At 45.1% G+C, this 12,177-nt stretch overlaps 1 protein-coding gene across 1 annotated transcript in view; it reads right to left on the bottom strand.

The window, feature by feature from the left end:
• KCNH1 (potassium voltage-gated channel subfamily H member 1) overlaps nt 1–11,449 on the bottom strand; it is a 180,890-nt gene extending 169,441 nt beyond the window's left edge. Inside the window, exon 1 of the mRNA XM_075042027.1 lies at nt 11,362–11,449. Within this exon, the coding sequence (XP_074898128.1) occupies nt 11,362–11,434 (73 nt within the window). The 5' untranslated portion in view covers nt 11,435–11,449. The remainder of the gene's footprint in view (nt 1–11,361) is intronic.
• Between the last annotated feature and the right edge of the window lie 728 nt (nt 11,450–12,177).

Below are 12,177 nucleotides of genomic sequence, written 5' to 3'. Positions count from 1 at the left end.
AAAACAATGAAAAAAGGGGATATTTTAAGGGGAGGGGTGTGTTCCCCTTTCCTATATTACTTACAACACCTAATATTTTAACATAAGCCCAGTTCTCATAGATAATACCCAAGATTCTTTGCCATTATTGCAGAAGCTAAAGAATCACATTCCCACTGCTTACCTTTCGGCCCAATGAAGCCTGATTTTTTTGGACTGGCAGTTTACAAAGGATGCTTTGGAAACATGCACATATTTCCCTCCCCTCTGACAGCCTAGCAGTTTGGCTGTTCTCCTACAAGATGTGGGGCTACCTGAGGGCAGTGAAAGCTCAGCCTTCATTTCAACTCCTGAATGACTATTCTAATTATCAAGCTTCCTAAGAGAACAGATGCCAACATCCTCACCATATGAGTTTTTAAGTCAGTATGACTTGGCTGTTGTATTTATGCATCCCTATTAGACAATCCTGTTAGTCTACATTGGGTAAGCCTCTCCAGGAGGTGGAGGTGGAAGTGGAATACTTCATCAGAGGGTCCAGGTTGGGTTTAGTTGGGAGTTACGACCAAGCTGAGAGATCTTTATGTACCTACAAAGCTTTAAAGGCAAAAACTTGGACACCTATCAATTCAAAGAGCAAGTCAGAGGTTTTGATGATCCCACTGTTTTATAAGTGTGTCTCGCTTCTAGCTAGTTCCCACTTCATGCGTCTTCACCCTTCTTTGATCCAAGCCTTACATAGCTTACAAACACACAGGAATTAAATAGTGAAGTTGGACCCGTCCCCTAGAGTCAACACCACAACGCTGACTCATCTTTGGGCTTGCTCCTCCAGCTCCATTGCCACACTTTTTTAGTGTTTGCACTGGGGTGATCCCTAGATCCAAAAAAATGCCCTGAAGGGACCAGTGCTTGGGAACTCCCCATGTAGCTGAAAGCTGCAGGGAAGCCGTTGGCCCCTGCGAGTACAGCAGCCAGGCAGCCGAGAGAAACTGTGGTGTAGCACCATCCAAACTGACAGGCCAGGAAAGAGGTTTCCAACCCACCACTCTCTGCCTGCTTTCCTTGGGAGCTTACCAGGCTCAGGATGATCAGGTCCTTCGTTTCTGATTTTGTCGGAAAGGGAGAGATGATCTGCATTGGTGGTTTCAAAACTTCCTGTACCACTTTTTTTTTTTTAACTTGCTGTGGCCTAACAGCCCACAGAGTGGGAGCCCCAGCATCTGCAAAGAAATGGTCTTGGAGACAAATAGGAATTTCTTTCCAGTTACTCCTCTTCACAGATCTCTTTAAAGACAAAACAATGACACAACAGTGGTTTCGTGCTTACATGGAGAACACACCTGCATTTCTTCAGAAGGAGGGTCTCCGACAATGGTGTTTTGCCTGTGCAAACACTGGCAAGACACAGCATAAAATAAGGACTCCCACTTACAAGTCCCCTGCATAGTTTATTCTGACAGATAACCAGGAGGTAGAAGGGATGTTCTCATTGCTATCATTTACATTCAATTGCATTGACAAACCTGACAATGTGCTGCTTGAAGACAGCTCATAATCTGTTAAACAATTGTTCCTAACATAAGAAAATATTAAATAACATCCACTGAAGCAAATATTGCCTCTCCACCTACAGGGACACAGGGTCCCAGAGGCCAGGAAACAGCTGTGGCTTTGTTGCACAACAAGCACGAGGGATGCTCTACTGAACTCTTTGAGCATCACAGGGCAAAGCCTCCTGGGGACTCAAAAGTGGGTCAACAAGGCCAGAAAGGAGTTGGTCAGAGGAAGACCATGAAGAAATCCACTGCTAAATTGTCTTCAAAGACAGGGGGTAATAGGTACATGTGATAGCTGCAGTACTCAAACTATTTAGTGACTTGAGGCACCTCTTTGAAAGGTCTCAAAGGACTCCCTTACCAGGAGATCAATTTCTATCACAATGTCAATTGGGTTAGCAGTATTGCCTGGCCCAAGGAGAAGCTATAAGCATCATTGGCCCTTCTTATCAGCTCCAAGAAGAACTGAGCTGGGAACTGGAGACGGTAGGTTCATATAAAAGACGACCTAGGGTTCTGGTGTGTGCTGCATTTGGCACAGTATGAGCAAGACCATTGGGAGACATAGAAATGTGTAGAAGCATAGCACAGAGCACAGCACGCTGCAGAAACACAAGTAAGAACTGTAGCACCTCAAAGGCAGCACAATTACTTGCATGAGTAGGGTGGGCTTCTGTGATGAGGGTCTGCAGCACTGGTTACTTTGTGAAGTGCCTCACTTCATATTTTCTAGACTGCTTTTTCCACAAGTCAGTTCTGTTTACTGCCATATTTCCACATGTCAGCCTTTACACACTCAAATGTCAGACCCATTTTGGATTATCACTTTAAACTAGACACAGCTGCTTTAAAGCAATAAGAAAAACATTCTAACTCCTTCCAAAATGTAAGAATGGATTTTGCTCAGTCACTGAAACCAGTACTTTCCTCCACTCACAAAATACACCATCGCAGAAGAATCAGAAAATGTCTTTCCAAATAACAGCGATACTTTAACAACAGCGACAGCAAGTCTCCAGGACACCCAGCTTCACCGAAACTACTGTTATCTACTGAATCTTGTTTTACATATAGTGCTTGGTTTAACCAAAACCATCCATCAGCTCAAACCTCCACAATGCCTGAGGACAAGCAGCACCTCACAGACGTGTATTTGGTCAGGACTACCTGACTAAAGAGAGGTCACATCCTTGCAACAGCATGGAGCAAGTTACTGAAATGCTTCCTCCCTATCATTCCCCCTGCACTGCTGCACATTCGCACCCATAGCACCCCAGCCTCTCCTGTAAGGGGGACCTTGCCAAGCTGAGCCCCCCACCTCCTTCCAGAGGCCAGCACACCAGTTCTGCTTCCCTGTTCCTTCAGTGATGCACAGGCCCTCTTCTGGAAAACACTGGCAGAAGGTCAGAGACTAGCAGCCAGACATATTCCCACAACGCTGCCAGACATGTTCCCACATTGCTGTCGGCACAGAGGAAGCACACAGAGGCGACCAAAGGGAAACCTCTGCTCAGCGAGTTGTAGCACAGACCTTGGTAACAACAGAGGCTGGTGCCCACTGTGCTTTCAGATATGCGTGCAGGTCTGTCAAAGCCCCCCACAAGTCTGCTCAGGTTGGCGCAGTGCACAAATGTAATTTAAATATATTAGTATCTTTTCCCACAGTCATCACACAAATACAAAACTCAAAAGATTTGCTCCTAATTTATTCCCCTCTCAGTGAAAGGAGAATCAGGCTCACCATGGTGGGAAGGCCTGCTCCTCACCAAACTTGCTAATGCTCCCATCAGTCTCCAACTGAACAGAAATTGCTCTCCTCATTCCAGACCACAGCCCTCATCATGTTGGGTGAGGACATAACCCTGGTTATTGAGACCAGCACATCTTTTTTTATCATGTCTCAAACTCCTCCCATGGATCTTCAGTGGAGCAAACCTGGACCTCTAGCATTACAAAGTGCAAACCACTACTACAGCAGAACTAAAACAACTGCTTAGTAAACAGGTTTCTTACCCTAACCGTGGTCACTGTGGATATGGGGGGGGGGATCAGCCTCCTTAGCTACTGTTCCTTTAGCTGGGCATAAAGCAGCACAGGTGCTATGTCACAGCCAGCATAAGAAATGTGCGGTAGGCAAAAATCATGTGCAACTGTCATATGATTAAAGACTGTATCATAGAGCTTAAGTACAAGGGACAGATGAGTTTCTAAACAATTCTGGTATTTATAAACTTGTGAGTTTGCATTGCAAGTAGCATCATTCAGATATGGGGAAAAAAAAGAGATGGTTTCATTTTTGGTAAGGAACACAATGCATGGAAATAGAATGTTTTTTATAAGTACGCCTGTCAAAATTGCTACAGTCACACAGCTCATATCATGCTCTTGCTTTAATACTTTGCAAAGGATAGGTATGTATGAATTTTTGCTCATGTTTAGTCTTAGCTTTGAAAAAAGAAAACAGAAGAATTTAGTCACATTGATTAGTTACATTGTTCAAATTTAACTTCTGAGATCAAAATATGGCCCTAAATCAGTACAAATAAGTCAAACTGAATTTCAAGCACCTATTCAATCGTTTGCATACATGGGATTCAAGGCTCACACTTCAGGGAGGAAAGACACAGGTACCAACCAAATTTTCATCTTAATAGAAGCGCTGTAACTGTATTCAAAGCAAGTACAGAGCTGCTGAAAGCACCGAAAGACTATTCACATCATAGAATAAAAGTAATAAGACAAAATTCTGCTCTTCCACCCACACTCTCCTGTAAATGTCAACGGTGTTACATGGATACATCCACTCAGTACCTCCTTCTATTCATTCCTAGAATGGGAGTGCGCCGTTTAAATATCCCATTGAACAACTTGATCTCTCTATAGAAGAATGATATAGTGGCCTCAAAATTGTACATCCTTAATATCAAGACCAAATAATTTTAAACTGTAGCCTCACTCTAATACAAACCAACATATTATAAAACCCTATAGATAGGTTCATTTGGGCTTACATGTTTTATAAAAGTTTTATGTAACTCTTTATTTTACAGAAACAAAAATGGATTTAAAAGCTCCTTGGCTGCTACAGCATGAACACAATCCACTAAATGCAGGTATTTCATGCTTTATTCAAACATGACTTACACAGTCATGTGTACTCCAGAGCATAGCGCAAGTACAGGCTGAAAAGAATTATTAAAAAATCTATTTAATCATACTTACCACAAATAACAAAAGAGACACTAACTAAAACAACAACTTCAAGTGACTCAGTTTGAATCATTACAGAAAATGAATGCTAATTTCAGCCAGCAGTATAGATAAAAATTACTGGTTCCATCTCAACATTTGTTATTTTGCATTGTTATAGCAAATATTTCATAGTAGATTTCTACCATGAGAAAAGTTTAAATTGAAAAGAATACATCCTTCCAACACTAGTAGCTGTAAAATCTTCATAATTTTTTTAAAAATAAAACAAATTAGTGCAGAATAATGGAACAAGAATAGCTGAAATTGAAAGTGCACATAAGCTGTGCACATGTACACATGTATTTTATGCATAGCATCATTCTTCACTTATCCCTGAAGTACTGTCCATACCGAGAAATTAAAAAAAAAAAAAAAAGACAAGACATTTAGACAAAGGAGATAATTTTCAGAAATTAGAAAGTTCATCAGTTGCAAAAGTCATGTATTGCACTATTCTTAATAAAGGACAACAATACTGTTTAGCAGTGAGACTTCACCATTTAATTGGTCAGGGGTTTTTTTCCCACATCTGATCTTAAAAGAAATCCAGGAAAAAGCATGTTTTAGTTGCATCGATTATATGGGTCTTCCATCAGTTTAAAGAAGCCATTTGACTTACTGATTATAGCTCCAGCCATCAAAAGCCTTAAAAGCACTTGACAAGACCTAACTCGCTGCTCACTTTCAGCTATATGAGTTACAAAAATGCATTAACAAATTCTCCAATGAATGGGTTTCATTAAGATTTGTTTTACAATCTTGTTCTAGGATTTAATACAGAAATGGATTGATATGTTGAATTATCACAGTAGAACTTCTTGAGCTTTCAGAACGTTAATCTTAAAACACATTATCTATCTTCTCTCCATTGTACTTTTTTTTTCTTACTATCTATAAAAGTCATTTTAAGGAAATCAGGTCGTACATTTCTAAATGCATAAAGATTCTCACACAAAACTAGAAGCTTCTGGCCTAGTAAAAGCCAGGAAAAAAAACATTTTATATTCAACTCAGGTGATACTGAGAAAAAAAAAAATTGTCAATAGTCAATAGATATTTTGATGTACTGACCAATTGTATGAAAAACATGGATGAAAATAAAAGCATCTCCGCAGCTGTTAACTTAGAAAAGAAGGAAGATCAGGAAGAAACAAAACCCTTTCCTCTGTTTTACTCTCAGTTTGGGAAAATGTCCTTAACACAGAACCTACAAGTCATCCCCTTGTGGTTTTTTAAGCTTTGCTGGTTTCATGGCTAAATGTCTTGTTTTAGTCAGTGCCAACAGACCGACCTACACTTATGGACTTTACTCGGCCAAAAGTGATTTTACAGGAACTCTTGAATAAACTGAGTCTTGCAGGAATAGATACAAAATGGTAACAACTCAAGTTCAACCACTAAATGCCAGATTTGTAGAGAATAACATTCACTTTGCCTTGCACAGGGCAAGCCATAGTAATGGCAAGAGAAACAAAATCTTCAGCTGAAGGCACTCTATACATATCATTATTGAAACAGCATTTTTCCGTGCACTTTTTCCAAGGTGTGACTCTAGCAAAGAGCCTTCCATACAAGGGAAGAGAAGCATTCTCCAGACCAGACCCTTCTATTCCATTATTTAGGGGGTTTTTTTATGCTGACATTAACCCACTGAAGTCCAGAAGGTGGGTGAGACTTTAAACTGGCAACACAGAGCAGAAAACCTTCTGCATATCTGCTACAGCCTTCCAAGTCAGCCCATTTCGGAGCTTTAAGAACTAGGATAGCTTAACCCAGACATTGCACCTCATGAGGAACACCATAATATTGCTCTTCCCTGTGCACATTTAACTTTGCCCTTCTCAATACTTGCATGTCTAGAACAGTCACTAAAGCGCATTTCCCTATTCAATAGAACCTCACTGGGTCACACTAGGATGTAATTTACCTGCAGCACAAGGCTTCTGAGCTAGTCCTCTGCTAATAATGAATTTCACCCAGTGTTGCTTGAAGATTCATTGAAAATAATGGAAATTTATGAACTGTCAGGAAACCAAACATATTCTATCAAAAGGAAACAGAAAAGTATACTTCACCCCCAAAATTTGCTTGCTAATTTCAACAAAAGCAGTCCTTTCTTGATAACTATTTACCAAAAGTGTTGCAGTAGTACGAGGTACAACCCTGATGCCCAGGACCTGACTACCCTTGCCACATCACATACAGAAGAGTGATGCAGAGTTTGTCATGTTCATGTATGTGTTCCCTACCAACGTTAACAGCTCAGTCTGAAAGTGATTAGACCCACAACACTTAAGGTAGTAAACCCTGCCTTTGGGGAAGCACGCCTATACTGCTTCGGGACCCAAAGCACTTTAGCTGCAGCCAGGTCTGCATCTCCATACAATGCTGCTCATGGCTTCAGGTTTTGAAGGGAAGGCAGGCAGGGCCAGGTTGCAGCAGACACAGCACTGTCAGGCTAAGGATCCTTTGCAAACATTTAATTTAAATGAACATTTTAATTCAAGTGCAAAAGTATGAAAATAAAACTCAGGTTAGTTCTTCATACTCTGTTAGTTTCCTTCGCATTTCTCTTTAGCTGAACACAAAACCAGGTTTTTCAGTTTCAGAGCTGTTTATGATAAAGTTAATTTTTCTCCTAGGTCTCAGGCAATGGTACAAAGTTAGTATGCCCAGGTTGCAGAATGGTTATTGTTCTGGGACTTCATACTCTCCAATGGAAGTAATGCCATAAATCACTGAAATGTCTGTTATTCTCAGGATTTGTGTCTGAAGGTGCTTTTTCCTTCCCTCTACAGGAAGCTCGCTGCATTCTCCATCAAAGGGTGCAGGTTTGTTTCTATACCTGATGTCTCTTTAGGATGTTCCCAGGGGATTTAGTGAAAGCAAGACTGAATTCACACAAGCCTTACGCCCTCTAACCTCCCCTTCTTCCAACCTCCTTGTTTTGTCAATAAATCAGAAAAGCATCTGTGACTTCCACTGAAATTCCAAAGCCATTTAAACACAGGGCTTGCTTTTGCCATCCTTACACATGCACAATTATCATGTACCTCAGAGAGAATTTTGACCAAGGAAGGACTGCAGAATCTATCTGGCATTTACATAAACTGAAAAGTATTTCTGCCTCCAGATATTGATAAAGCATTAGAATATTGCAAAGAATCAAAGAATCTATGACATACCGCGCCATTTGAATTGGGTGCCTTGGCCATGAACCAAGATTATAACTGTTGTTGTTGTAGTGCTTGTATACTGTGGGTGTATTACATTACCTGAGAAAAACATTAATATCACATTAGCAGTAACCATCAGGGGCTAGTGATTCTTTACATACTGCACTGTTTTACAGCATTGGCTCATTTTCTGTCCCATTGGGTGTTCTGGTCTTTAAATACTTCAATGCTTCAAACAAATTTTTGTCAACCAAGCACTACATGCAACATTTGTTTTTCTAGCTCTACATGGCTAGTATAGAAACACAGCTTTTAAACATTAAATACAAGACAGGCAGGATTATGGTGTCATTCATTTCAAAGAGGAAAGAGCTTTAAATTCACACTTCATCCAAAGGTCATCATGTGAGAAGAAATCACAGAGGACCAGATGAGGTCCACAAGTCTAGGTGGATGACACTTTATAAAATCTTTCCTGTGTGTGCTATCACAAAGCCATCCCATCCCAGTATGGGCTGAGAAGTTCTCAATTCCTTCTTTACTCCAACGTGTGGAAAGGAAATACTGTGCAGCTTCTAACCCTAGCATAGCTCTTTTGGCTGGCATTTAGTGCATAAGAACCTGTCTCAGTCGATTTGCAACCTAAGAAGGTCTTGTCCCTAATAACTCTAAAGGAAACGATTCAGACCAACAGTGTTTGAGGTGAGTCTTGCTGCAGATGGTGATATAAACATAAGCAAAACACTAACCCTAACAGAAAAACCCTAAACTTGCATGCCTATTTACACTGCTGTTACCTTTAGCAATTGAAGGTGCATCAGCTTACCAGTCCCACATCTAATATGAAAGGCTGTCCAAAGAATTCCTTGTTAAACTACTGGTAAAAAATGGTATAATTAGGGCTGTCCTTAGACCAATGCTTCCCAAAGAGGTTGCATGCCAACTACTTTGTTATTACCATATGACCTCTTTCACTGAGTTAACACCCTCTGCCCCAAAATATAACACATAGCAAGAATGTGTTTTCCTCAGTTCACCTGTGACTGTGGATGCACGTCATATACAAGTACCTTTAAGTGAAGCACTTATTCAGTATCTATTTCTGTTCTATGACCAAATTCCTCTCCTTTCAAAGGGAATCCTCCCCAGATTAGGAATATTCCTATATCTGTATCAACTCAGTATCTGTTGGCACTACTTAACTTGCTTGCATTTGCCAACAAATACAGTTTGACAACAAGCCCAAGGTTTATTTGGCAAATCCCAGATGGCCTAGATAGTTTCATTGTGGGTCACGTTACTACCCAATCAAATGAAACCAAGAAGGGAGAGCCAAACCTCAAGCTCTATGGGCCCATTTAAGCACTTATCCTGTGGGCATCCCAAATAATTTCAAAGGCCAAGTAGGCAGGCCAAGATGAGACAGGCAACAAGGAACCAGCATGTTTCCATGCGGCTCCCATACCCGCCAGCACAGCCCTGCCAGACCAGGAGAGAAAGGAGACTATCCTTGTCTCCTGAAAGAGACAGAGGTTAGAAGAGGCTGATGGTCTCACGTTAGAACTGATTCATACAGCATTCATTTGTGACGGCATCACATTTACAGCAAAGCTGGACTGGGTCCAGCAAAAACTAGAAGGCACATCAAAGAAGAAATTGGCTTTTAAACCTGAGTCACTTCCCTAAGCTTCTCCTAATATGTCTGAACTGTGCATCACTTCCTACCAAGCTTAATCTAAAAACTTGTATTGATTACAGTCCTCAGGACTTGCTGAGCATTTGGAAATGGAATGCTGTCATTTTACCTGTGCTGTTTAGCACCACACTCTGTTATGACACCTTAATAATGGGGGAAGAGAGGAAGAAACAGCATAGTTTCTGCTGCACAATTCCCCCCATCTCCAAACCTCAACTTATTTATTGCATCAACATTTTGGCACTGAAAGTCAAAAGAGAAAATTGGTTTTTAATGAAGAAAATCTAAAAACTCAAGACAGTTTCGAGAAAAGCCTTAGATAACTGGTGTTGAAAGATTTGAGAAGCAGCCTGAATGTGATGAAACGTAACATTTCATTTTAAAAAAAAAAAAAAAAAAAAGAGGGCAAGATTCGCTGTAAGAATGGCGAGTATTTTTTCAGGAATGCAGCTTCCAGCCCTTCCCTTCTACAGGAAAGTTGCAGAGGGAAACAACCTATAAAAAGACCCTCACAATTTTATGTGAAAATATGGTCTTATCAAAGGCTGTTTCTCCAATAATATCGCCTAATTGTAAGAATAAAAAGAAAACCACACCAACCAATTGAAAATCATTCTTGGGATAATTTGAGGTTTTAGCTGCTTGTCAAGAGGGTTAATTGTCTTTGCCTTATCAGAACAAACTGACTATATTTTTAATTAATTAACTCATTTCATCTTCAAACGGAGATTGATCCTGCATATTCTCAATCATACTACAAGTTCTTAATCCCTTAAGTAACCCCATTGAAGCCAATGGAAGCATTAAAAATGGCAGAACTTAGGCTCAGAACTCAAAAAAAAATGCACATGCCTAGGTTTAAACAAATACATAAACGCTTGCACGGTCGCAGGCTTACTGAGGGAGCAGCTTTTGGTAAGTCCCTAAGTGCAAGAATCTGGATAACATTAATGCATATTTGCACGCAATTGTGAAATTCGAGGCATTTCCACTCCACAGTTTTCCAAGAGAAAGACCTGGTTACAGTGCACTAGAGGGGAAAAAAAAAAAAAAATCTACCCTCAGCCCTCAAAATGGCAAACTCTCTCCTCACTTATGACAAATCTCCCCTTCCAACTCAGACAGGCAGCCCTCGCCGATCCCCCAGCACCGGGCTTTCCCTTCCCAGAGACCATCTTGAATCCCCGCACCGCCTCCCCGGCCGAAGCCGCCGTGCCCCCGCAGCCGCAGCCCCCGCCGAGCGCCGGACCCCACCGCTGGCCCGACCCCTCCTCGCCCCCCGTGCCGGGTCAGGCCCCGGCGCTGCCCCCGCCTCGCTGCCCCCCCCCACCCCCCCACCCCGAGCGCGGATCTCGCCCCGCACCGGGCACGGCCCCGCACCGGGCACGGCCCCGCCGGCAGCCCTCCCCGGGCGCCCCGCCGGGCCGGCGCACCTGCGGCCGGGAGCCCCGCCGGGAGGCGGCCGCCGCGCTGCCCGGGCCGGGCCGGGCCGGGGGGGGGGAAAGGCTCTCCGCAGGACTCGGGCGGAGCGGGCTCCGGCCCCGGCACCTGGATGCGGCCGCTTCGGCGGAACCGCCCGGGAGCCGCCGGGGCTCAACGCCCCTCCGCCGGGGCTGCCCCCGCCGAGGCGGCGGCGGGCGGCTTCGCCCCCCGCCCCGGGGCGCCGGCGCACGGCGGCGTCTCCCCGGTCCCCCCTTACCGTTAGACCTCCGCACGATGTTCTCCAGAAACGTGTTCTGAGGCGCCACCAGCCCTCGCCTTCCCCCGGCCATAGTCGCTCTGCGGGAGCGCGGCGCGGAGGCTTCGCTCAGGGCCGCGCCGACCCGCGCTCTGCCGCGCCGCTCCCCGCCCGCCCCGCGCGCCTCATGCCTCCGCCGGGACCGGCACGGCTGTGCGGCATCAGCCCTCCCGCCGCCTCCCGCGCACCGCAGCCCCGCGGCCGCCGCCGGACCTCCCCGCAGCGCCCCCTGCCGGGCGCCGCCGCCCCGCGCCGCCGCGCCGCAAGGCCGGTGCTGCAGCGCCATCGTCTGGGGGCGGCGCGGCGCGGCGCGGCGCTCGCTGAGGGGCGGCCGCGGCGGGCACGGAGCCCGCCCGCCCCGCGAGCTCGGAGCCGCCACCGGCACCCCGCACGGCTGCAGCTCAAGGGGGAAACGCGGCGCCGGCGGGCGCGCGAGGGGCCAGCTCCCCAAGGGCCGCGGAGCGGGGGGAGGCGGCGTCCCTGAGAGGGCTCGGCCCGTCAGGGGGCAGAGGGCGCTTCGCCCAGGGGCGGCTGCGGCGGGGCTCGGCCCCTCGCCGGTGCGCCCCGAGTGCTTTAGAACCCATCACAAGCTCACGGCGGCGGCTCCCCGGGGCGGCGGGAGGTACCTCCGTCCGCCGGCCCGGGTGGGACGCCGCCGCGAAACACCGGAGGCTTCGCGCTCTGCCTCCCGGCCGGCTGCTGGCCCTCGCCGCCATCAGCCCGGCTCGCGTTTCACCCTTTCCTGGGATGGCTACTTAGTATTACGTGGTCAAACTC

Source organism: Buteo buteo, chromosome 12 (assembly GCF_964188355.1).
Source record: "Buteo buteo chromosome 12, bButBut1.hap1.1, whole genome shotgun sequence".
Classification (NCBI taxonomy): domain Eukaryota; kingdom Metazoa; phylum Chordata; class Aves; order Accipitriformes; family Accipitridae; genus Buteo; species Buteo buteo.
The sequence above is the reverse complement of the archived record's forward strand: the minus strand, read 5'-3'. Positions and strand labels throughout refer to the sequence as shown.